The sequence below is a fragment of the Cervus canadensis genome, chromosome 7 (assembly GCF_019320065.1).
Source record: "Cervus canadensis isolate Bull #8, Minnesota chromosome 7, ASM1932006v1, whole genome shotgun sequence".
In the NCBI taxonomy this organism is placed as follows: domain Eukaryota; kingdom Metazoa; phylum Chordata; class Mammalia; order Artiodactyla; family Cervidae; genus Cervus; species Cervus canadensis.
In genome coordinates, this window is record NC_057392.1 from 59,350,606 (window position 1) to 59,376,743 (window position 26,138).

The window sequence follows — 26,138 nt, forward strand, 5'->3', positions numbered from 1 at the left end:
AGACTACCTGACTTGCCTCCTGAGAAACCTGTATGCAGGTCAAGAAGCAAGAGTTAGCACTGGACATGGAACAACAGACTGGTTCCAAATCAGGAAAGGAGTATGTCAAGGTTATATATTGTCACTTGCTTATTTAACTTCTATGCAGAGTACATCATGCGAAATGCCAGGCTGGATGAAGCACAAGCTGGAATCAAGGTTGCCAGGAAAAGTATCAATAACCTCAGATATGCAGATGACACCACCCTTATGGCAGAAAGTGAAGAACTAAAGAGCCTCTTGATGAAAGTGAAAGAGAAGAGTGAAAAAACTGGCTTAAAGCTCAACATTCAGAAAACTAAGATCATGGCATCCGGTCCCATCACTGCATGGCAAATAGATGGGGAAACAGTGGAAACAGTGGCTGACTTTATTTTTCTGGGCTCCAAAAGCACTGCAGATGGTGATTGCAGTCATGAAATTAAAAGGCGTTTACTCCTTGGAAGGAAAGTTATGACCAACCTACACAGCATATTAAAAAGCAGAGACATTACTTTGCCAACAAAGGTCCATCTAGTCGAGGCTATGGTTTTCCCAGTAGTCATGTATGGATGTAAGTGTTGGACTATAAAGAAAGCTGAGCACTGAAGAATTGATGCATTTGAACTGTGGTGTTGGGGAAGACTCTTGAAAATCCTTTGACTGCAAGGAGATCTAACCAGTCCATCCTAAAGGAAATCAGTCCTGAATATTCATAGGAAAGACTGATGCTGATGCTGAAACTCCAATACTTTGGCCACCTGATGTGAAGAACTGACTCATTTGAAAAGACCCTGATGCTGGGAAAGATTAAAGGCGGGAGGAGAAGGGGACGACAGAGGATGAGATGGTTGGATTGCATCACTGACTCGATGGACATGAGTTTGAGTAAGCTCTGGGAGTTGGTGATGGACAGGGAAGCCTGGTGTGCTGCTGTCCATGGGGTTGCAAAGAGTCGGACACGACTGAGTGACTGAACTGAATGGAACTCAGCCCCTCTCCAGCTGGTCTCTATGTGCTCCTTAACCCAGAGATGAGATGATAACACCCTGACACAGTTGATTTCATTCTTAATGTGGAAACTTTACATTTAAAAGCAACTATTTTTTGTTTGTTTGTCTTTGTCATAAACAAGTGGGTTAAAACAATCTAAGTTATAGACAAGTGGGTTTGAAATCATGTCAAATCAACATACAACACATGAGAGGAGGAGGCTCTTGCTTTGTGTTGGGAAAGGCTGCCTGGTGACTATATTCACCTTAGAAGAGTTGGGTGTTCTTTTGTCATGAAAGAGAAGCTGAGTACTATAAAAGAGGAGTTTACCTTTCCTAGATCTTCCCTTCATTACATCAACACGGTCAATGGCATTGTTATGGTTAATGCAAACAGTGGCCAAACAATTGAAGTTGCTGTAGATGGGAAGGCTTGGTTTTAGAGCTTCAACTACATTGAACTGAGGAGAATGACCAACTGTTCTGATTTGCCCAGAACTGTTGCGTTAGCACTGGAAGTCCTGCATCTCTGGAAACAGGTACAGAAATAGTCCCAGTTTTAGGCAATAAATGCTTAAGGTTGGGGGAAAAGTATAAATCCTTGTGGCAGCTTCCCAAATAGCTGAAAGTGACACTATTTTTAGCATCAAATAGATATGGCATAGATGATCTGTCTTCCAGAGTTGGGGTTGCTTTCCTGCTGTTGTTGTTCTTGCATGCTGATGTTGACAGTCATGATTTGCAGTTTGCAATAATTGATTATCTACTTGTATATTACTCTAAGTGATGCACCTGAAGTGTACAACTTAAATGTACTTTGAGTATCAGTGTTAGTGGTTGTCTTTGGCTTGGACTGTAGATTGACTATTGTGCTTTGTGTTGAGATAGTACGAGTTTAGTTTCGACACTATGACAGTATTTGCCAAGAGTTCAGACAATGATCATGAGAAGGACAACCATACCAAAGCTGGCATGATGTAAACATCACTTTAAAAGAAGGCTAAAGGATTGCGTTATTTTTAGTGACAGATGGAAGGACAATTACAATTGGGTTAGGAAATTTAATAACCAAAACAGTCCATTCTCCACAATAGAAGGAGAAGGATTTGGGATTGGGCTTTGCTATGATTTGAATGTTTGGATCTTCCCCAAATTCGTATGTTGAAGTCCTATACCAAATGTGATGGTATTAGTAGCTGGGGCCTTTGGGAGGTGATTAGGTCCTGAGGGTGGAACCCTCATGAATACGATTAGTGCCCTTATAGAAGAGGCCCAAGAGAGCTCTCTTTCCCCTTCTACTATGTGAGGATACAATGAGAAGTCTTTGACCAGGAACGGGGTCCTCACTTGACTATGCTGGCACCCTGATCTCAGACTTCCAGCCTCCAGAACTGTGATCAATAAATTTCTGTTTTTTTAAATGTAAGTCTGTAGTATTTTGTTATAGCAGTCCCAACAGATTAAGGCAGGCATGTGAAGAATCAGATGTGAAATCATTTATGGATACTGGGAAAAAAACAACATCTGATTTCTTGGAAGTGCCTAGAAATGAAGTATTCTGTGAGTAGAATTTTGACAGCACAGGTGAAAAAGTTTCCCCTACAAGATCCCAGAATAGACCTACATAAATATAGTCAATTTTATTGATCCAATCTTTGACAAGGTGCAAAGGAAATGCAATGGAGAAAAGATCGTCTTTTCTAAAAATAGTGCTGAAACAATTTGATATCACATGGAAAGAAATAAATCTAGACCTTGTATTTTCAGAAAAATTAACTAAAAATGGATTTACAGAACTACATATTAAACACAAAAATATAAAACACCTAGAAAATAACACAGGAAAAAATCTTGCTGACTTTAGGTTTGGTGATAACTTTTAGATGCAAAACCAAAGGTAGGAAAGCTATTGACTTTGGACTTTATCCCAGGTAGAAAGGAAAGCTGTTTACTAATTTAAATTTTTATGAGATCACCCTGAGGGCCAAGTAGTACATAGGTTGGATAAAGTTAAGACCGAGGGCAGGGAGACAAATTTGGAAACCATTGCCAAATGATCTCCAAATCTGTTGTGCTGTGCTTAGTCACTCAGTCATGTCTTATCCTTTGTGACCTCAAGGACTGTAGCCCACCAGGCTCCCCTGTCCATGCAGAATCTCCAGGCAAGAATACTAGAGTGGGTTGCCATGCCCGCCTCCAGGGGATCTTCCCAACCCAGGGATTGAACCCAGGTCTCTCGCATTGCAGGCAGATTCTTCACTGTCTGAGCCACCAGGGAAGCCCAGATAAGAGAAGGAGGTACAAGGTAATGAGCTAAACATTACTGGAACAAGATGGTTAAGTTTGCTTTTGAACATATTGAAGTGCCAGAGTCCTCAGATTGATAGCCAGGGAGAGGTCAGTCTAGTACTTGGAGAAGCACACAGGAAGAATGACAAGAGGATAGCAGAGGGCCACATAAGTAGGAGGAAGAAAAGTGAGAGTGTAGCCCCGGGAGGCAGAAGTGTCCAGGAGGAAGCTATTGCATTCAAGAAACTAATCAAACGTGCCTTTAGGTGGAGATAATGGTTGACTTTGATCCTGAATAAAATCCACATTATTAAATAGGGCTGTGCAGGTTTTTTGGTAAAGTCAATAATTATATCAACGCAGGGCTTCCCAGGTGGCTCAGTGGTAAATAATCTGCCTGCCAATGCAGGAGCCTTGGGTTTGGCCCCTGGGTCAGGAAGATCCCCTGGAAAAAGAAATGGCAACCCACTTCAGTATTCTTGCCTGGAGAATCCCTTGGACAGAGGAGCCCGGGGAGGCTACAGTCTATGGAGTCACAAAAGAGTAGGACACAACTTAGTAACTAAACGACAACAACAAATAGCAACTCCATGTTATTGTTATGGAAAAAGAAATCTATTGATTAATTAGTTTATTAACAAAAACCTTGTTGTTGAGCAGTTACATGATGTGTACCAGGAAATGTTTGTCATACCAGAAGAGGGAGGAATTTTACATTTTTGCTTCTTTCTTCTTGAAGAAGCGGATATTGTTTAGTAGATGGTACTGGTGAAATCTGCAATTGCTCAGTCTTCATGCTACTGACAAGCAGCAGCTAACTTGGAACTATTAAACCTTTTTATGAAAAGCCATGTTCATTGTATCTTTTGTGTATAATTTTATAACTGGAGTAAAATATTACTATAGACTGCTGTTTTATCCTTTTCCTTTGGAAATATGGATTATAGCAAGAGGTACAAATCTTTAAAAAATAAGGACCAAACAACTTCAGAGAAAAAAATACTTCACTGTAATTTATTGAACATTCAATAAACATTCAACTAACTGCTAATAAAATGCCTTGCTGAAAAAAATGATACCAAACAAAATAAATTTAAGTATTTTCTTAGAAAATCATTTTAAAGTTAGCTCTATTCAGTTAGTGACTAATACAATAAAGGCAGACAAACTTTATAATTAGCTGCTTTTATATCTTTCGGTCCATATTATTAAATGATGGCAAATACTCAATACAACCATGTGTAGAGAACTAGGTAACAAGAGGATAAAACCAATGACTACCCTCACATGAAATCATGTCTGAAGTTGCTTTGCTATCAAAATCTGTATTTTTAATCTGTTGTGAGCACTCAGACAAGCTCCACATATCCCCAAAAGAAACACAGTGCACAATGTGATTGCCTATTCAGCAACAGCAAGCACTACATTCATAACCATTTCATTCCAGGAATTAAATTAGGTCAGCCACAGTCTTTGGCATTTCCTCCACCATGGTGTGGTAGAAAGTCTCAGTGTCACAAAGAATCTTCTTGTCTTCTTCAATGTTTATGGCCACAGTTTTCCTCCCAAACTGACTCCCGCTTCCACTTCTGAACAAAAGAAAAATTATTCACCAGAATATCAGTTATCAAGAATTACATGAAGTACAAATGATATGAAGTACTTGTTAACCACCAGTGGCTGTTTCTTTGCCAAGATTATATTTGGAGGGCTTCTAATCAGAGCACTAGATGCTAATCACAAAATCTAGAGAAAAAGAAAATATTACTTTTGTGGTTGTTCTAAAAGATTCATCTGGCTGCAAGATCAGATTCTATCAGGCAGCCTGAGTGTTATTACTTATAAAGCAGACCACAGAATTGTGCTTGGGGTAGTGAAATTAAAGCCTGTGCCAAAGTGAGCCAAGAGCAGGTGTTAGCCTGGGACAGACGTAAATACCAGACGAAACAAAAGGAACAGGTGTGCGATCCATTTTGACACACTTTTAGAACTAAAAATTGAAAATATAAATTCTGGAATGTTAACTATTGCTTAGGACTATTCTGTCCAAGGCAATAACCACTAGCTACATGTGGTTATTTAAATTAAAACTAAATAAAATAGAAAATGTAACCCCCAGTTGCATTAACTGTATTTCAGTAGACACACGTGGCCTGTCACCACTGTGTTGGGCAGCATGTATATAGAACATTTCCCTCACTACAGAAAGTTCTACTGGACAGACTTGGTTCAGGACTTAAAACTTTTTCCGTGTGGGGGGAACCTCTAAAAAATTTGTATGGTAACCCATATTTATCGCTGATTTCTGCTCAGGTCACCCCATACACTGTAACACTATTGACTGTATCACTGTATCACTAATTACTGCCACAGCTCTCTACTAAAACAGATGACAGACCCAATCAAAAATGTCTTGGCTGGAACAACTTAAAATATCAAATAACCAGGACAAGAGGAAAACAAATAGGAAAACACTGACTTGCTCTTTATCCAAACAACATGCTGTTGCACTTAAGAGTCTGTGTCCTAAATCAGGCTGATACCATTTCTGAGCATCACCTCATCATCTATTCTTACCAACTACTACTATGTTTTTTGACAAAGTTATTTTTATATTAGTAACAAGACATACTTCAATTTATTTAAGTGATAAAGCTACTATAACTAAGCCTGGGTCAACATAAATTGCTACCAGAAAATGCCAAGAAAAATCTCAATTATACAGGAAATCATCAAGAATGCACAAGATATGAGAAACATGACCAAAAAAAAAAAAAGACTTGTGTATAAGTTAAGAAAGACAACCAGATCTAATAGCATTAGTGATGTCCCCTTTGAATATAAACTATATAAAGTCCAAAATCTGAACTACATTTCACATTGTTTTCCCACTGTGTTCTGATTAATCACAAATCTTTCTAAGGACAATTTAAATACCACTTTTCATCAACACATTTCCTGATTCATTTACCTGATTTTCAAGGTTGTCTGGCTGACAAAATCATACTTGAAAAAACAATACATGATTTATTTTTCCAGAATAAAAGCAAGTAATTCAGTGAAGATGACAAATACTCAACTGAGAATACAATTTTCACAAGAAGTGGGCAGATCGTAGTTCATAACCATGAACATTAGTTGTACATAAAAACATGAGCCTGAGATATGATAATATATTCAAACTCTAATTCAAAAGCAACTTCTATACAATCTTTCAGGACACAAAATTGTAATGAATTCCTATAAATCACACCGCTATCTGTGGAGTATGGTCTTTATATCCCTACATTGCTTGAGCTGACAAAGACAATGAAAAATCTTTCCCTCAAAATCAACTTTTAGTATAAATAACATAATGAAATTAAATACCAGTAAGTCAGTATCAAAATGTGGTTTGTACCTTATCAAGGAGTTCCCTCTTGGTAATGCCTCTTTCTTTCTGTCAGCACCTGAAAAATATTAATAAGCCTTAACTCTCAGGAGTCATTTGTTGAGTCAGGGTTTAAATTGGTAAATGTGTATGAAACCATGCATCCCTGGGTGCTACAGCAGACAGGACTTGAAAGGAAACAGTCTTATTTTGAGCAGGGGGCAAAGACAATGCAGCACTTCTCAGCTACGTTGTAATTAGATCCTGCTTCAGTTTTTTAAGGAAATAATGAGATATTAACAGTGTCTTAAGTAGCAATACCAGGGAAGAACAGATCCTGCCACATAAGAGACTGAAATCCTGACATGCGTTTTCTCAGATCCAGTCTACCCTTTGCCTTGAGTCCTTAAAAAGAACAGCCTGTGTACTGGCTGGTCCCTCATATGTCATAGACAGCATACAATTCCTTCCTTACAGTATTTCAGAGAGGAAAATGTTAATTCAGATCAGAGTCAGAATAAAAAGCCATTTGACTTCTCACTCTTACTCCTACCATTGGATGGAACCCATTAGAAATTCATTCTTTTAATTCTGTCAAAATACTGATATTACTGTACCAAATTTTAGAACAAAATACCCTGGAGTTAGTTACTTGCAGTTTTTCTACAATCTGGTACGGTTGTTTTTCTCCTTGTGTTTACTCTGTTAGCTTTATTACAAGCACTAAGACACTGCAGATACTAGTTACTGCAATTTTAGCACAGAGCTTAAATAAGAAGGTAAAAAAAAAAATCCTGGCTATAATTTTTATGTACATTAATTAGAAAAACATTACTCGATTTCGAAATTATTATAAGATACAATAATATATACCTTTCAAAGATCAGCTCATTCTTCACTAGAATTGGAAATGGATCCCTCAGGAACTTTTTGAGGACTTTAGCATATTGATTGGCATTAAGGCAGAAAGGGACACAACCTTCAAAAAGAGACAATGATGAATTATGATGACGTATCAACTATAACAGTTTTCATAATGATACTTAGAGGAATAATGTTTGAGACCAAGCGTCCCTGTCTTACTACAGAACTGAGTGAGACAGAGATTGTAGGAAACAATTGCTTTTGGCAGGGGAAAGGACAATATAGCACATCACAGCTATATTGCAACAGTTATTCCAACCTGCCCTCTGCAAAAAATCACATGCACACCTGAGTCCTTGTATTCGATTTCCGGTAAAACTCATGGATTTGACCTTTAATCCTTTGGCTCAATATTTTTTATCAGCTTCATCCAAAATAAGCATCTTGGTCCATTTGGGAAAGTGAAAAAAAGTTTTACTTAAAGAGTGGGTTGTGCATAGAGACTTCCTTCCAGAGACCACAGTACAGAAGGAGCGGGGAGGGAAGAAGAAGTTTACATGAAGAAATCTGACAAACTATCTCAGCCACATGATCAAGGTCAACACCAATAGTAAAACCCTTTGATAGAATGAAATGAAAATGGTATTTTACCTGTGTGGTCTTCCTCCTCAAGACCCCCTAACTACAGTCTAACCTTGAGAAAAACATCAGACAAATTCCAATACAAGTGCATCCTACTAACTATCTGACCAGTGCTTCTCAAAATGGTGAAGGTCACACACACACAGACAAAATGGTGGGGGGAGAGGAATTTGAATAACTGTTACAGGCAAGAAGAGCTTAAGGAAACATATTAAATGTCACATGGTATCCTGAACAGGATCCTGGAACAGAAAAAGGACACTAGGTGAAAACTAAGGAAGCCTGAAGAGATTCTGGACTTTAATTAATAATGTGTCAATGATGGTTCATTAATTTTAACAAATGCCAAACTAATATAAGTTGTTGTAACAATATAGGAACCTGGAAACTCTCATCCCAATTTTCCTGTAAACTTAAAACAAAAAAATAAAGCCTATTAAAGAAAAGTCTTAGTATCATCTCTAGATATTCATGCATGGCTTAAACAATTAGGATAATTATTTTCCTTCCCATACCCTAAATATCACTGGTTTAAAAATGCCCTAGGAAAAATATGCCAATACAAAGATATCCTCTATATCAAATGTTCTCCCTGGAGTACCAGGGATGTTGTGTGTTGCCTCTTCCATCAGCTTGCAGTTTTTGCATTTTATTTTGAACACTTGTTCCATACAATGCAGGCATGACGAGCTGCTCCCAGGTAGTATCCAAGCGCTAGAAGTATCTTTTGGACCTAAAAGTCAAAAGCTTAAATTATTATGTTTTGCAAATAAAGCCTCCAACACATGACTTTCAAAGTACATGGCTAAATGTTAAACTGTTTATATTTAGTTTAAAATTCTGGTCTGCAAACAGTTTTTATGCAGCACAATGTAGAATCACTTCCAAGCTTACAAGGCAGACAAATCAAACTGCTTCAAGATAAAATCCTTTTAAGCATCTCATTTTTAATTTTAGATTTTTGTGCCCTTTCAAACTTGGGATCCTCAGTTCCCTACATATATCAGCTAAATAATTAAAGAACCCAAACAAACATTTTCTACATTATTCTTTTATGTACAAGACACATAAGTAGGGAAACAAGCTCTATATTTATAGATCCATGGCAAATTGTTCTGATATGTATTCACTGATTATCAGCCACTTCAAAAATAAGTATCGTTCCAATAGGAAACTTATACAGCCTTGAGTTTTTTTCCCCATTGTTTTTTAATTGGCAGACTTGATTTTAATAAAGCCTATAGCTTTGTTAAGAAAAGCTTTATTTTAGAGCTAATATAGCAATAAGCTTTGAAAACAGATAGCAAGCAACAGATGTATCACAAGTGACAAAGATTTCTAATTACAGAGACCGCAGTTTTCATGTTGCAAAATTGCATTTAAACTTAACAACAATAACAAAAAGGGCATAGATCCTATCTCCCATAAAAGAAAGAAAGCTTTAATTTCTTGGTCTGCTGAAAGCCCAGGTGAAGTGGACTACTATGAATTTATTTTATTACAAGTCTTTCCAGTGTGCAAATTTCTGTAGCCCTTTGAGGAGGTTTGCTACAGGCACAAAGAATACAAATGGTTGGATTCATCCCTGGTTGAAGCTTTCTCTGGTGGGTGACAGCTCATAATAATTGATAGCATTAATAAACCTTGGGGATGGTGGAACAGGTTTTTGGTAGTTATGATTTTAGAGATAAACCAAGGCTCAGAAATGTTAAATGACTTGTTTACTATCACTCAGGTAACAGTCAATAGTTGCTAAGATTAGACCTTTAATTTTCATAATTCCTTGTTCTCTTCAAGGTGGTGGAAAGGTTTTTCTGGAGAAAAACTGGGAAAAGTTCACAAGAGGAATTTTAGAGAATAGTTTGTAAGTGAACTATGTTAACACTGTAAACACTAAGGAAATAAAAAGAAATATAAAACTCCTACAAAGCTTGACATTTGGTTTTTAAAACATACTAAGCCTACCTCACCATAAACAGCCACTGACCATAAACCTATTTTTTGGCTTTATTTCTCACCCTATAGTCATTTTCTTTCCCTTGGAGAGTGCTAATGTTTCTTCCTGTTTATAACACAATGAATATTAAAGCATGTAAGGTTATACATAGGGAACAATTTCTGAGACTAAAATATAAATTTTTATTATATTAGCCTGGCTTACAGATTTGTGATTTGGTAAAATTGGTATATTATGGTCTAAAATATCTGCTTTAGCTATTATTGAATAGTATGTTTCTTTGCACTGAAACTCACAGTATTCATTATATTCTTAATTACTCATCTTTTTTCAACTTAAAACTAAAATTAAAATACTTATTATCTATAATTTATGCCAAAAATTCACATTCACTAAAAGTTAAAGTGTAATGGTTAATCATAGATAAAATTAATAAATTTCAATGTCCAAGGCACTTGACAAGAATTTAATACAACAATCCTATTAAGTGGATACAATTATTATCATTTCTACTTTAAAGAAGAGGAGACGGAGGCCCAGAAAGATTATGTAACTTGCCTACTGCCATCAAAGTGTGAAATCTAGGTTTTGAACACAGGTGTGTTTCATTCCAGAATACCCTTCACCGCCTTAATCATTACCTATGCAATGATGTATGGCTCTCTTGCATGAATATAACCTTATCCACTGATATCAAAGTCAAATGATGGGCCATTGTGACTTAATACATATATAATAAACTTTCATCATTACACAGTAAGTCAATATTCCTTGACAATTTAATACAGTCTCTTCCCTTAAATATAAGGTAAATGCCACAGCAAAGAACCTAAATATAAAACAACTTTCCAGGCCCTCTGAAAGATAAATTTGCTTTTGTTATGTTCATTCTAACAATTAAAAGAGCTCTCCGGGACTCTTTCTTTGAAATGCACATCTGAGAGGGCCAGCAGAACTGAAATGGCTTTTAAAGTGTTCTGGCCGCATTACTTACTAGTTGCATAATCTTGTGTTAGACCTTTTGGGCTTCATCAGAACACGGATTATAATACTCCCTATATAGGGAGTGCTAGGAAAGGACACTGTAAATGGTTAGGAAGTTGTATAAATGTTATTCTTGCTTAGGATTGGATTATCCTTGCTTGGCCAGATAAAAAACAGGACGCCCAGTTAAGCTTCAGACAATTTACAAATACTGTTTTATATTTTTACTTTGACTTGATATCGGAGACATTTACAATAAAAATTGTGTTATCTGAAATTTAAATTTTAACTAGCATCTTGTATTTTTATCGCTAACTCTGTCAACCCTATTCTTGCCCCCATAGGTAAGAGGGCCTGGAGGATGGTAGGCCCAGTTCCATTCCCCCTACTCCTACCCCTAACGGGAGAAACTAAGGCAAAGGGCAGGTTGAAGAGTGAATCTAGAGAAGGGGAAGAAAGGGGAGGGCTGGGAGGAGGAGGACTTCTCACGGGTGGGGCTGAAAGCAGAATCCGCTGACAAGCAGATTCTACCGAGCCTCCCGAACCCCCGAAACTCGCACCGCTCAGGCGGGCCAACACCCCACGCCCCCATCCCTGGGCAGGAACACAGCCGCCTTTCCACCCACCGTTGCCTGGGCGGCAGCAGCAACAGCAGCGGGCTCTGGACTAGCTGCCACAGTTCCTCTCAGTCGCCATCAGCAGCACCGACACCACAGAGGCCGCCGCCCTGTCCCTGGAGCCCGGACGCTTGTTGATGTGCAACTGCGTCTCGGATGTGACCCAAATCGTCCCTCCAGACGGTTTAGAAGTCTCTTGTCCTCCGCTGGCCACCGTCCAGTCTGGTCCAAGAAGTAGGCCAATCCGAGCGAGGCATTCGGGAGGGGGCGTCACCGCTAAAACCAATCAAAGAAGAGAGCAGAGCTGCAGTGCTGGAGATGGCTGCGTGCCCGTGGGGGTCGCTGCTTCGTTCGTTCCTTCGGGTGGGATCCAACTAGGGTAGGGCCTGCTTTTCTCAGACCTTTTAGGCTACCTGAGTGCCCCATGGATATTTCTTTCTGTGGTTTATGGGGTTCTTTTTCTCTCATGGGCTTCAGGGCGAAGAGCCCTTACAGGACTCTTAATCTTATAGAGTTTTCTGAGGGGAAGAAGAAAGGGGGAGTGTCCTGATTTAAAAGGGTGTGGGGTATGAAAAATACAACATTTTATAATGTTTCCCCAAATGTGAAAAACATGTATTTAAAACAAATCCTCCTCTTAATCGTCTCAAAATTGAAATTACAGAATTTTAAGATAAACTTGTTTTTTCTGTAATGTCACATTTAAAAAATTGAGATATAATTGACACATAGCTTTGTATAAGTTTAAGTTGTACAACCTATTGATTTGATACCTTTATGTATTGCAATATGATTACTGTTGTAGGATTAGCCAACACCTCTTTCATGTCACATAATTATGATTTCTTTTTTGATGGGACATTTAAGATCTACTCTCCTAGCAACTTTGAAGTACATGATACAGTATTGTTGATTATAATCACTAATGCAGTGCATTAGATCTCTAGAACTTACTAGTCTTCTAGTTGCAAGTTGGTAGACTATTTTTACAGCAATAATGAGTATAAGATAGAGCTTAACCCTTCCCCCCACTTACAAAAATCAGGTTATACTCTTACTATTGAGATTTAAGAGTTCTTGTATTTTAACAGTCCTTTTTTTTAAAGAGTTCTTTGTATGGTTTAGATAATAGCCCCCCCCCTTTTTTTTTAACAGAGTTATATTTTTCATACATATTTTCTATCAACCCATAACTTCTCCTTTTATTCTCTTAATAGTATCTTTCACACAGCAGAAAAGCTTCATTTTAATGAAGTCTATCTTATCAAGTTTTTCTTTCATGGTACATACCTTTGGTATTGTACCTAGAAAGTCTTCACCAAATCCTGGGTTATCTAGATTTTCTCCTATGTTATGTTGTTGTTTGTTGTTCATTTGCTAAGTCATGTCCGACTCTTTGCAGTCCCATGGACTGCAGTACACCTGGCTTCCCTGACCTTCACCATCTCCTGGAGTTAGCTCAAACTCATGTCCACTGAGTCGGTGATGCTATCCAACCATCTCATCCTCTGCTGCCCGCTTCTCCTGCACTCAGTCTTTCCCAGCATCAGGGTCTTTTCCAATGAATTGGGTCTTTGAATCAGGTGGCCAAAGTATTGGAGCTCCAGTTTCAGCATCAGCCATTTCAATGAATATTCAGGGTTGATTTCCTTTCAGATTTACTAGTTTGATTTCCTTGCTGTCCAGGGGACTCTCAAATGTCTTCTCCAGCACCACAATTTGAAAGCATCAATTCTTTGGTGCTGAGCCTTTTTTATGGTCAACTCTCATATTCGTATATGACTACTGGTATGACTACCATACATAGCTGTGACTATACGGACCTTAGTTGGCAAAGTGATGTCTCTGCTTTTTAATACACTGTCTAGGTTTGTCATAGCTTTCCTTCCAAGGAGCAAGCATCTTTGAATTTCATGGCTGTTGTCACCATCCACAGTAATTTGGGAACCCAAGAAAATAAAATCTGCCACTGTTTCCACTTTCCCCCCTTCTATTTGTCATTAAGTGATGGGACGGGATGCCATGATCTTAATTTTTTGAACATTGAGTTTTAAGCCAGCTTTCTCACTGTCCTCTTTCACCTTCATCAAGAGGCTCTTTATTTCCTCTTCAATTTCTGCCATTAGAGTGGTATCATCTGCATATCTGAGGTTGTTGATATTTCTCCTAGCACTCTTGATTCCAGCTTGTCATTCATCCAACCTGGCATTTTGCACAATATACTCTGCATAGAAGTTAAATGAGTAGGGTGATAATATACAGCTTTGGTGTACTCCTTTCCCAATTTTGAACCAGGCTGTTGTTCCATGTCCAGTTCTAACTGTTGCTTCTTGACCTGCATACAGGTTTCTCAGGAAACAAGTAAGGTGGTCTGGTATTCCCATCTTTAGGAATTTTCCACAGTTTGTTGTGATCCACATAGTCAACGAAGCAGAAGTACATGTTTTTCTGGAATTCCCTTGCTTTCTCTATGGCCCAGTGAATGTTGCCAATTTGATCTCTGGTTTCTCTGTCTTTTCTAAATCCAGCTTGTACATCTGGAAGTTCTCAGTACATGTACTGTTGAAGGCTAGCTTGAAGGATTTTGAACTTTACCTTGCTAGCATGTGAAATGAGTGCAGATACATGGTAGTTTGAACATTCTTTGGCATTGCCCTTCTTTGGGATTGGAATGAAAACTGTTATGGGAATTTTATTGTTTGGTGTTTTACATTTAGGTCAGTGATTCATTTTGAGTTAATTTTCTGAGGGGAAAAAATTGTTCCATACAACAATTGTTTTCATTTTGTTTTAATTATGTATATTTATGTCTGCTGTATCATGAGGTAAAATTTATATCATGCTATGGTTTGTAGTCTAAGAAGTTTGAAGAGCTTTGCTGTAGTCAGTGGTGCTCACTGTGGACCAGCAGCATCAGCAATCCTGGGTATGTGTTAGAAATGCACATTCTCAGATCTTATCCCACACTACTGAATCAGAATCCCTGGAGGCAAGGACTAGGAGTTTGTATTTTTAAAAAATTCATCTATATTTCCAGGTGATTCTGCTAGTTTGAGAACCACTGATTTAGACTAAACCAGGTACCTCACCTCACTTGTGGCACCTCCTTTGACTTTCTCTTCATTGCCAGAGGCATTGCTGACAATCCACCAAAAGGGAGGTAGAATCTACTTTGGTAGTGCTTGGAGGATGATTTGTCTTCTAAGCTCAGGCAAATCCTTACCTGAAAGCAGAGAATGGTCTAGATTCATATGTTTAGTGATACACACTTTGGTTCTTATACCAACAGCATCTACAAAATGAGACCAAAGCCATACAGGGTTACTGTGGGGCTTAAATGATGTTTGTGAAATGCCTGCCATCATACCAGGTGGCACAGAGCAGTCACTTACTATATGGTGGTGATAGCTGCTGTAATTGACACTGCCTATCACAACTGGTAGAGAATCCTCTTGCAATGCAGGAGATCCCAGTTTGATTCCTGGCTTGGGAATATTCCCCAGAGAAGGGATAGGCTACCTACTCCAGTATTCATGGGCTTCCCTGGTGACTCAGATGGTAAAGAATCTGCCTGCAATGCAGGAGACCTGGGCTTGACCCCTGGGTTGGGAAGATCCCTGGAGGAGGGCATGGCAACCCACTCCAGTGTTCTTGCCTGGAGAATCCCTATGGACAGAGGAGCCTGGTGGGCTACAGTTCATGGGATTGCAAAGAGTCAGATACGACTGAGCGACTAAGCACATCGCAACCTTCCGCATATAATTGATGTTCAATAGATGTGACTGATTATTAATTTGTTCAGTAGAGAGGAAGGCAGACTATTCTGACTTGCTCCTTGATTTTTCCATACATTTCTTGGAGCCCCTTTTTTTTTGGAGAGGGGGGTAAGAATACCAGAGTGGGTTGCCATTCCCTTCTCCAGAAGATCTTCCTGACCCAGGGATTGAACCCAGGTCTCCCCCTCTGTAGGTAGATGCTTTACCGTCTGAGCCACCAGGGAAATCATTAAAGCAATGTAATTTGTCAGCAACAAGAGATAAATCATAATTAGGATAGATAAAAAGAGGCACAGAATGGAGGAGGGCTGTGGAGGAGAGAAGACAGGAAGCCTGTCCATATTCACAAGAAAAATGGAGATAATGACTGTTTTCTTGAAGGAACAAGGAGATATGGGCTATTGAAAGCTATGCTCATTTCTGCTTAGTTATATGATTTCAGAACTGCAAAAGGGACCTTGGGGATCACAAACCTACTCCCTTATGGCCCAGGTAGAGTAGCTGAGGCCCCAGAGAGAGTGTGTGTTAAAGATGAGGGGACAGACTGAAGATAGTGAAGGTACAGATGTGAGAAGGAGAGCTACCTTCTGAGTGTGATTTCTTTCTTTCCTTTTTCTTTCTTTTTTCTCTCATTCCTATTCATAAGCTTCTCCTTACTCTTCCCTTCTCGCTTCCCTTCCATCTGTGATTAAGAACCTGACTTAACCCAAGAAGCTGAGGTCACTGAATCTGCAAATTTTAGAAAGTCCCACATTATCAGTCTCCTCAGCAATATGTTGCTTTCTAGGGACCAGTTCACAGTTGGCTCTGACTGGGCACCGGATACTACTACTACCAACAGGAAAGACTTCATCTGGTTCCTCAAAACTACTTGTCATCCTTGAAGAGCCAGAAACTACTGTGGAAACACAACCCAAAGCTATATTACTCCTTTGGGTCTTTAACCCCTCTCTGAATTTCTTGCAAGGGGTTGCTATGAAAATGGTTGCTCTACTTGTGCAGGCAAAGTGCAAACAGCCCAGTCATAGGAGGGAAGAACCTCTGCACAAATTTCACTTTGAAGGTGGCTTAACACCATCTCTTAACCACAGCCCACAACTGTTAGCAGAAAGCATTGAAGAACATCTCCAAACGCCAGGGTTGAGGGGCTATTCCTAGAAATTTCATCCAAGGTGTTTGGGGTTTGGCTTTTTACATAAAAAAGAGGAAACCTGAGCTCTCCAGAATTGGCTCAGAACCTGTGGGTGATCCTGGCACTCTCGCGACCGGGTCCCTCCTTTTAAGAATGGATTGGGGGGACAACCTGGCCAGATTTGCATTTGCTCAGGCTTTTCGCGTGGGCTTCTTAATTCGGTTACTCCGTCTGTCAGGTAGTATCTGGAGCCACCTAATGAAGCCCTGCGACGGCATCTACCACTGGATAGTTGCGGAGCAGACGCTCCTGCGGCTGACAGGTAGGATTCGCAAGGACGCTGTGCCAGAGCCTTTCCTGGAGGGAGCGCTGGCGCGCCTGACTGTTGGCTGGTGCAGCGCTGGCGAGCTGCACAAAGGAAAAGGCCCACACGGTGGAGTCACTCGTACGTACCCACCTGCCGAGCCCAGCTGCAGCACAGCCCGCGCTCCCGGCTCCAAATGCGAGTGTGTCCAGTGGACGCTGATAACTGAACGAGACAACCCCTAACAGGGAGAAACAAACTCTAGCCACCCCTGGGTCCCCGGAGTCACGAGATGGGACGGTCAACTGTACCTCATACAGCCCTTCTCCCAGAGCACCGGCGGGCGGCCGCAGAACTTCCTGCCAGTCCCTTTCTTGCCTGGGCTTCTCCACAGATACCAGGCGAGGGGGCGGGGTGTAGGGTGGGGGTGGGGTAGGGTGGGATACCAAACTGAAGTCGCTGTCTCCTCTCCCCGACAGCTGGAGGACAGATCTTGAATCGCCCCCAGTCTTAAGGGACGATTCAAGATAGGTTCCTAGTGGCTTAGACAGTAAGGAATCTGCCTGCAATGCAAGAGACCTGGGTTCCATCCTCCGATCAGGAAGATCCCCTGGAGAAGGAACTGGCAACCCACTCCAGTATTCTTTTCTGGAGAATGCTATGGACAGAGGAGCCTGGTGGCTTACAGTCCATGGGGTTGCAGAGTCGGACACCAATGAGCAACTAACACTTAGGGGAGCTGGCACATCATTCCCCTGAATAAGGACACGCGCGTGCGCACCTCTCCGGGAGCGTCGGGCACCGCCCCCCGGGCGGGGAAAGGTGCGCGCGGAGGCGGGAAGCTCTGCGACGCGCTGTGAGGCGGCGTAGGCGGGGCGTAGCACGCCTCCAGGTCCCTCAGCACCTCAGCTCCTCAGTTCTCCGCAACCGCCGAGTCCGCGCGCCTCTTGTGGGCTGACAGAGTATACTTCATCCCGACCCTCCCAGGAGGCAGAGCCAAAGATCGGACCTCAGATCCAGAAACCTATTCAACCCCCTCGACCCAGGAAGCCAGAAGCAGGGTTACGGCGAGACTGGGGCGACGTGCTCTTCTCTCCTTAGGAACTGCTACTTTTCTGTCTCCCAACGGCAGTCGTCGCGTTGGGAGAGCTGCTCAACCGATTCTTTAAATTTACCCCCTGCGGGGCGTGGCTGACGTCCTTTAGCCGCGCGGCGGTGGAGAGTTGGCCTTGACTGGGAGTGACTCTCGTTTGGTGCCTTAGGAGAGCAAGAGTGTGAGGGCCGAACTTCCTTTGGAGGAGATGCCTTTAAATAGTCATCCATAGCAGCGATAGAAACAGCTTTGTGTTGCTTTGTTTTGTTTATACCGAGTGGTTTTTCGGTGAAATGCTGTTTTGATTAAAAGAAGAAATGGCCCCTCAGGAGTTCACACGGCGACTGGCCACAGTGATCACTCATGTCGGTAAATGACGCTTTTTTAAAAATCTTGCCTTTTATTAATGGAGGGTGGGGGCGTTGTCTGGGGCCTAGTCTCCCCCGACCCCTCACAGCAGCCCTAGGATGGCCTTGGGTGTGGACCTCGCTGCCTTGGGTGCTGCTCTGTAACGGGCATCTCTGGAGCGCAGCGCTCGCAGCCCTCGGGTCCGCCGCGTCTGGCGGGGCCGGGGTAGGCTGTGGGGCAGGTGTCTTCACCAGGCAATTGCCAAGTCTGTTGAACCCTACACCGAGGGCTCCCTGGAGGTTAGGATCTGTTACCCGCTGCTGACCGCGGGCAAGGGTGGCGAGTTGTGTCGTAATTGACGCGACTAGAAAGGAGAGGGAACAGGAGGAAGGGAGGCCGGTGCTTTCCAGCAGAAACTGCTGCCAAGACACTGGGGTACAGGGTGCCGAGGTGCGGGCCACAGTAGAGGGCCTCTGCGCCGTCCTGCTCCCTGGCCTGTCCCGTGGAAGTGCTGCCTGGAGGTGTCGCCCCATCCCTGGTGAAACCCACTCAGAAACCTCTGCAAGCTCCGGGAGACTGAGCAGTTTTAATCCTCTTCCATGAGTTAAAAAAGGGGAGCAAAACATGCATGCCTTCTTCCTGAAATAAGGGTTATGGTGGAAAGACAGGACATTGAGATGGTGGCAAGGTTAATTCTTTTTATCATTCCTCCCACCTCTGCGTCTTCCCTGGACCTCCTTAAATAGAAAACGCATTCAGGTTCAGATCTTTTGAATGTAGCTGACTAGAATTATCCTGATCATTTTCCCTGTTGCTCACTTCACTTTGAGGTCCTTCTGTGAATGCAAATCAGTTTTCATTGATAAAGTCAGCAAGTTTTCAATCTCATTGTTCCACCCATTTGTTAAAACTGCCTTCTTGGTATTTATGTGATAAATACTGCTTCAATTAGCTATCAGTGCTCTTTGAGCACCCTAGGTCAATGTATTTAGTACAATAATGATACATACATTATTCATACTTATGGAATGATACACATGTGGGGATGTACTTTGGAAAATGATTTATGGATACATGGGGAGGCTCAGTTTTGATGATTGAGTTTTAAAACTGTTTCTGGTGCCCAGTGTGGCCACTGAACTGGATTTTAAGACAAAAGGTCAGTAGAATTCTACCAGGAAAGACTGAATGTGAAATACTGCTGAAGGCAGGATAAAATAAAACAGAACTGCGAGTCTGAAATATACTGAATGCTGAGATGATTGTGCTAATACCAACAGGGAAAGAGCAGTGAACTGGGGGTACGACTGTCTGGATTTGAATCCTGCCCTAGAAAAGTCATTCAACTTCAGACTGGAAAATGGGAATTTTAATAATCCTTCCCACCCAGCTCAAAGTCTGCTTGTAAGATAATGTGGGTGAAAATACCATCTAACCTATGACTGTGTTATTGGTCCTATTCTTGGACCCTCTGCCACTAAAGATATTGGGCAGATCACTGGGCCTCTTTCAGGGTGAAGCTTCCCATCAGTTAAACGAGGAGGTAGATGTGGACAGTTATTCTCATCTGTTTCTCTGGATGTAGGATCTTCTTGAAGATATGGTAGGCAGTATATTCCTTGGCTGACACCAGGCTGCCTGTGGGGCCCAGACTATGGTGTTTTCTTCTCCACCTTGCTCCCTCCCTCTTTCCATAGTCAGCTCTATGTAGGATACAAACATGAATTTGTTGTAGTTTATGACCTCAAAGAACTTCTAATGACCCCTGGCATTTGTGTGCTTTGCAACATTCCGTCTCTTCCTGTGTAATCCCACAAACCTGTGAAGTAGGTGGGGTATACATTATCACTCCCATCTTACAGCAAAGAAATTGAGACTTAGGAGGGCCATCATTTAAGGTTTCAAGAGGTTAACCAGTGGCAGGCTTAGGACTAGAAGGTACTTTTCAGATGTTCTGTTTGAGGATCTTACTGAGGGGTTCTCCAACCCTGAAGCTACCCTGGCCTTCATGGAGAACTGAACTGTGTAGCTAGTAAAGCTTCTCTTAGATGAGATTGGCTCTATTTTTTTTTCCTTCTTCCATTTTTATTGGTATGTAATTAACATACAGCAAGCACTGTATAAGTTTGGGATGTATAATGATTTGACTTAAACACATCATGAAACTATTAACCACAATAAGTCTAATGAATATCCATCATCTCATTGAGATACAACATTGTGTGCTAAGTTGCTTCAGTCATGTCCGACTCTCTCCAGGGCTGCAGACTGTAGCCTGCCAGGCTCCTCTGTCCATGGGATTCTCTAGGCAAGAGTACTGGAGTGGGTTGCCATGGCCTCCTTCAGAGATGCAACATTAAAGAAATAGAAAAAACTTTTTTATTACTTGTCATGAGAACTCTTAGAATTTATTCTTTTAACAGCTTTCATATATAACATACAGCAACCTTAATTATATTTATCATGTTATACATTATATCCCTAGTACTTATTTATCTTATAACTGGAAGTTTATACTTTTTGACTCCCTTCATCCAGTTCCCATTTCCCCCTACCCTCTTCCTCTGGTAAACACAGATCTAATCTCTTTTTCTACAAGTTTGTGTTTTGAAGTATAGGATTGGTTCTGCATTTGACTTCGGGCATTTCCTTGGTGAGCAACCTCTGAGGGGGTGTGATCATGAGTTGGGCAAGGATTGAGAAGTGCTTGGAGCGAGATGTAGAACATTTCCTGGTCCTGTCCTACCCACTCAACTGGGCAATAGTGCTGTGCTTTCATATTAATTCAGCCACTTCTGCCTCTCAGTCATTTCCTCCTCTAGCTGGGGTTTCTGCTCTTTCCACAGTCCTTTAGATTTGACAGTTCAGGTCTGGGGCCTGATGATTCAGTTTCTGAAATATCTCATGAGTCTCTTTCCTCTGTCCATTCCCCCTGCTACCTGCCTGTGACCTGCTTCAGAATGTCATTTCCTCCTGACTAACCCTTGTGCAAGCCTCCTGCCTTTCTTGTGTTTGCCTCTAATCTATACCAGGAATAAAAACAACAGCAAAGCCACACACACACACACACACACACACACACACACCACTGTGTATTCTAGAACCTTTAATGATACCCATACATAGTCATTGTCTGTAGCCTGGAGTACAAGCTCTGTACTATTTGGCACCCTTCCTGTCTTACTCCCCAATACCTGATATTTCTACACCTATGGTTGCTTTACTCAGGCTCTTCTGTTCTTCACCTTTGTTCTACTATATTTTTCTATCCTGTTCCCACTTCTAAACTTTTGCTTCTGCTTTCCAACCACCTTCAGTGACCTCCTAATATGTTTATTCTCACACGAATAGCATACACCTTTCAGTCCTGAATCAATGTCGCCTTCTCTGATCCTGATATCAGGACATAGTGATTCCTGCTTTTTTTTTTTTTTTGATTCCTGCCTTTGAGTTTGAAGTAGGTTTTGTTCTACCCACATGACACCTCTCATACTCTCCCTTGTATTATGGTTAGTTGGTTATTCATGTGCGTATCTCTGCTCCTAGACTCTTCATTACTTATCCATGTGGCCTAGACACTCACCTAACACAGGACTTCCCTTAAAGGAGGTACAGAATAAATGTTTACTGAATAAATGAGTGATTTGTTGTGCCTTGAACTGGACTTTGAGTACTTAGTAATGCCAGGCAATTTTTACACTTTTAAGAACAGCTTGGAAGTATTTGTAAATAACTCTTTGTTTCCTAAACCCGATTTTTCAGGTAGACATGAAGTCCTTCAAGTGTTCTTCATATGATGTGGTTCTCTGTGGGATCTCTTTCTTTGGATTTTGTTAGTTTGTCAGGGAACCTAATAAAAATATGCACTTCACATGTGAACAGTATCCAAGTGTGTTTTTACCCATGTAGGGCACAAAAAAGGACCATCCTCTCACCTTTACTCTGGACTGTACAGTCACATTGGTCAGTTACAGAATTTCAGAATCAGAAGTGTTTTATGATTTTCTCCATCCCATCCCTTTCAAGTCTTTAATCTTCTCTGCAACTTTTACTGTACTGCTATTTATATGCAAAGGTGCTGCCTAGGAAATCATGAACTTTCTCTTAATGCATCTCACATTGCTCTAGAACTTTGAGAGACAGGGCACATGTGGTTAACACAGAGCTTCTATTCAGTGGAAACCCTTAGTCATCCAGCCGATCAGTGTTGGTAATGCCCCATGCAGGTTTCACATTTCTAATTCAGGTCACTCTCCACCTTGTCATCTCATATTAGAAGTAATTATTTTTACCTGACTTTATCATTGTTCTAAAATAATTTTATGTTTGTCCATGCCCAATTAAACTGTGAAGCAGAAGGGACTATCCTTTGAGATATGCTTATATAATTGGAGATTGGATTGGTGGCTGTTTTAGTGATAAAAGCTGTAGGATTTTGATTTGTAACCCAGGTCGCTACGTTTAGGACACTACTGGCGTTAGTAATAGGCAACCAGAAGAATACTAAACTAAGAAATTCAGCTCACAATTCTTTATTCTATACAATGGAATAGTGGCTGAATGCCTCAGATTATGTCTCAGCTAAAGTTGGTGCTGAGGGAAGAGTCTAATGAGCAGATCTGCTGTTCAGATGGGATTACCTGCTGTGAGGACAACTAGACATGCTGGAGTAGTGACTTCACCTATGCTAAAAGTGAATTAACTGGATCTGAGCCATTTTTCTGTTAAGCTCTCTAGACACTGTGCCTGGGGCTTATGGACTAAAACTGTTTGCACCCTAAAAAAAATAATTGACAACTAAATTGCAAAATAAAATTTAAGAAATGTGTTAATGCTCACAATAAAATAATATTTTCTTACATTAAAAGCAGTGCATATTTGGAATGCCACTGCTGGAATGCCAGTGTGAAGAACCCCATGGATCCATTTCCCAGTGATACATATGTAAAGTCTGGTGAAAATTGTAAAATAAATAACCTTTGAAAGTCTCTGGAAGTTGTACTAAGGGCATATAGAATATGAAAAAAAAAAAATAAATAAAGTCAAGGAAATCTACTAAATCTTGGTAAAAACAGTGAGTATGTGGTACTTGAGCTGCGATCTGCTCCCTCTCAGCTCAGTATAAAGGAAGCTCCACTCTTGATTGGCTCGTGGCCAAGAAGACAGGGCTTCCTCTCCCCTCAGTTCTCAATGAAGAGATATAGTATTTCACCAGGAGGGGCAAGGTGTCAGCATTTCTTATATTCTCCAACTGTAGGTTGCAGAGGCTCAGTTCTTGGTGAGTGTGACTGAAAGGTTACGGTCTACTTTCCCACCCCGTCCTCACTCATAAGATGAAATCTCTAACCCACTTGTGCCTTTCACCTGCTTTGCTTTGTACTCCAAGAAATGGTATGGACCTAACAGAAGCAGAAGATATTAAGAAGAAGTGGCAAGAATACATAGAATAACTATACAAAAAAGAGCTTCATGACCCAGATAACCATGATGGTGTATTCACTCACCTAGAGACCGACATCCTGGAATGCAATGTCAAGTGGGCCTTAGGAAGCATCACTATGAATAAAGCTAGTGGAGTGATGGAATTCCAGTTGAGCTATTTCAAATCCTAAAAGATGATGCTGTGAAAGTGCTGTACTCAGTATGCCAGCAAATCTGGAAAACTCAGCAGTGGTCATAGGACTGGAAAAGGCCAGTTTTCATTCCAATCCCAAAGAAATGGAATGTCAAAGAATGTTCAAACTACCACACAATTGCACTCATCTCACAGGCTAGCAAAGTAATGCTCAAAATTCTCCCAAGCGAGGCTTCAACAATACATGAACCGTGAACTTCCAGATGTTCAAGCTGGATTTAGAAAAGGCAGAAGAACCAGAGATGAAATTGCCAACATCTGCTGGATCATCGAAAAAGCAAGAGAGTTCCAGAAAAACATCTACTTTTGCTTTATTGACTATGCCAAAGCCTTTGACTGTGTGGATCACAAATAACTGTGGAAAATTCTTAAAGATGGGAATACCAGACCACCTGACCTGCCTCCTGAGAAACCTGTATGCAGGTTAAGAAGCAACAGTTAGAACTGGACATGGAACAGCAGACCGTTTTCAAATTGGGAAAGGAGTACATCAAGGCTGTGTATTGTCACCCTGCTTATTTAACTTATATGCAGAGTACATCATGCAAATGCTAGGCTGGAAGAAGCACAAGCTTCCGGAATCAAGATTGCTGGAAGAAATATCAATAACCTCAGATATGCAGATGACACCACCCTTATGGCAGAAACTGAAGAGGAACTAAAAAGCCTCTTGATGAAAGTGAAAGAGGAGAGTGAAAAAGTTGGCTTAAAGGTCAACATTCAGAAAACTAAGATCATCGCATTTGGTCCCATCACTTCATGGGAAATAGATGGGGAAATAATTGAAATAGTGGCAGACTTTACTTTTTGGGCCTCCAAAATCACTGCAGATGGTGACTGCAGCTGTGAAATTAAAAGACGCTTGCTCCTTGGAAGAAAAGTTATGACCAACCTAAACAGCATATTAAAAAGCAGAGACACTACTTTGCCAACAAAGGTCCATGTAGTCAAAGCTATGGCTTTTCCAGTAGTCATGTATGGATGTGTAGTTGGACTATAAAGAAAGCTGAGGACCGAAGAATTGATGCTTTTGAACTGTGGTATTGGAGAAGATTCTTGAGAGTCCCTTGGACTGCAAGGAGATCCAACCTGTCAATCCTAAAGGGAATCAGTCCTGACTATTCATTGGAAGGGCCGATGCTGAAGCTGAAACTCCAATACTTTGGCCACCTGATGAGAAAAACCAACTCGTTGGAAAAGACCCTGATGCTGGGAAAGATTGAAGGTGGGAGGAGAAGGGGATAACAGAGGATGCTGGTTGGATGGCATCACTGATGCAATGAACATGAGTTTGAGTAAGTTCCAGGAGTTTGTGATAGACACGGAGGCCTGGCGTGCTGAAGTCCATGGGGTTGCAAAGAGTCTGACACAACTGAGCAACTGAACTGAACTGAACCCACGTGTTGGAGTCAAAGAACACCAAACCCTGATTGATCTTGCCCTAGCTCCCTTATAGGGTGGAGTTTTGACATGAGGAGGCATACTAAGAAGATCAGAAGCTTATGCCCTTGGCTCAGAGATTTTGCTCAAGGAGAGAGACGTTCCCTGAGAATAATGAGTACAAAGCCTTCCCCAAAGGAACTGACTTGAAACAGAGTGTGGGGGAAGCTGAAACTTAAAGACCCTCTTGAAAACAATGGAGAGTTTGGTGGTAGCAATTAAGAGGAGGCTAATAGCTCTATGAGAGCAGCAAGCTAAGCGATAGGCCAGCTTATTTACCAAGAGAACCAGCGAAAGAGATATTAAGATGTGCCTTCCTGAGGTCAGAACAAGCATCAAAGCCTCAAAAACTACCTCTGGCTAAATTTGATTGGGTCAGACTGTGGAGCATTTGACAAATCAGGGCATTGTTGTAAACATTAGAGCAGTCAGTGGGTGTCTAGTCCATTTGGACTGCTATAACAAAATATCACAGACTGGGTGTCAGGACCAGCCCAACAAGGAACCGACCTGAGGGAGCAATGCTGCAGAAGAATAAGGAAAAATAAGACTCAGAAATAAAGTGGGGGTCAGGGGGCTGATGCCATTCGCATGCAAAAGCCCAGATCCTAATCCTTGCATGCCTTTTATTGTTAACTTCTATTTCCTTATTCGTGTTCTAGAGATATCTGTTCTTT

The 26,138-nt window shown here is 41.2% G+C and overlaps 1 protein-coding gene, 1 long non-coding RNA gene and 2 other non-coding genes across 10 annotated transcripts in view; 1 reads left to right on the top strand and 3 right to left on the bottom strand.

Moving 5' to 3' along the window:
- Positions 1 to 4,298: 4,298 nt before the first annotated feature.
- LOC122444881 lies at positions 4,299 to 11,948 on the bottom strand. 2 transcript variants are annotated; one of them, XR_006270374.1, is made up of 5 exons: positions 11,743 to 11,948; positions 8,849 to 8,908; positions 7,543 to 7,648; positions 6,700 to 6,748; positions 4,299 to 4,888 (listed from the first exon to the last, which is right to left on the bottom strand). It is a non-coding gene; the product is annotated as an uncharacterized LOC122444881 (long non-coding RNA). The 2 variants fall into 2 exon arrangements; XR_006270373.1 differs by having other exon boundaries at positions 8,777 to 8,908.
- Positions 6,816 to 6,939, bottom strand: LOC122445655. The gene has a single exon (XR_006270614.1). It is a non-coding gene; the product is annotated as a small nucleolar RNA SNORA63 (small nucleolar RNA).
- LOC122445693 lies at positions 7,276 to 7,450 on the bottom strand. The gene has a single exon (XR_006270647.1). It is a non-coding gene; the product is annotated as a small nucleolar RNA SNORA81 (small nucleolar RNA).
- A 5,829-nt stretch (positions 11,949 to 17,777) lies between the features above and the next one.
- MCF2L2 (MCF.2 cell line derived transforming sequence-like 2) overlaps positions 17,778 to 26,138 on the top strand; it is a 264,579-nt gene continuing 256,218 nt past the window's right edge. For 5 of the 6 annotated variants that reach the window (XR_006270375.1, XM_043473614.1, XM_043473613.1 and 2 more), the window contains exon 1: positions 17,778 to 18,407. Coding sequence is in view for 5 of the 6 variants with exons in the window: in XM_043473614.1 (XP_043329549.1) it covers positions 18,356 to 18,407 (52 nt within the window). In the remaining variant the exon portion in view is untranslated. The remainder of the gene's footprint in view (positions 18,408 to 26,138) is intronic. The other variant, XM_043473610.1, reaches the window with a different exon arrangement.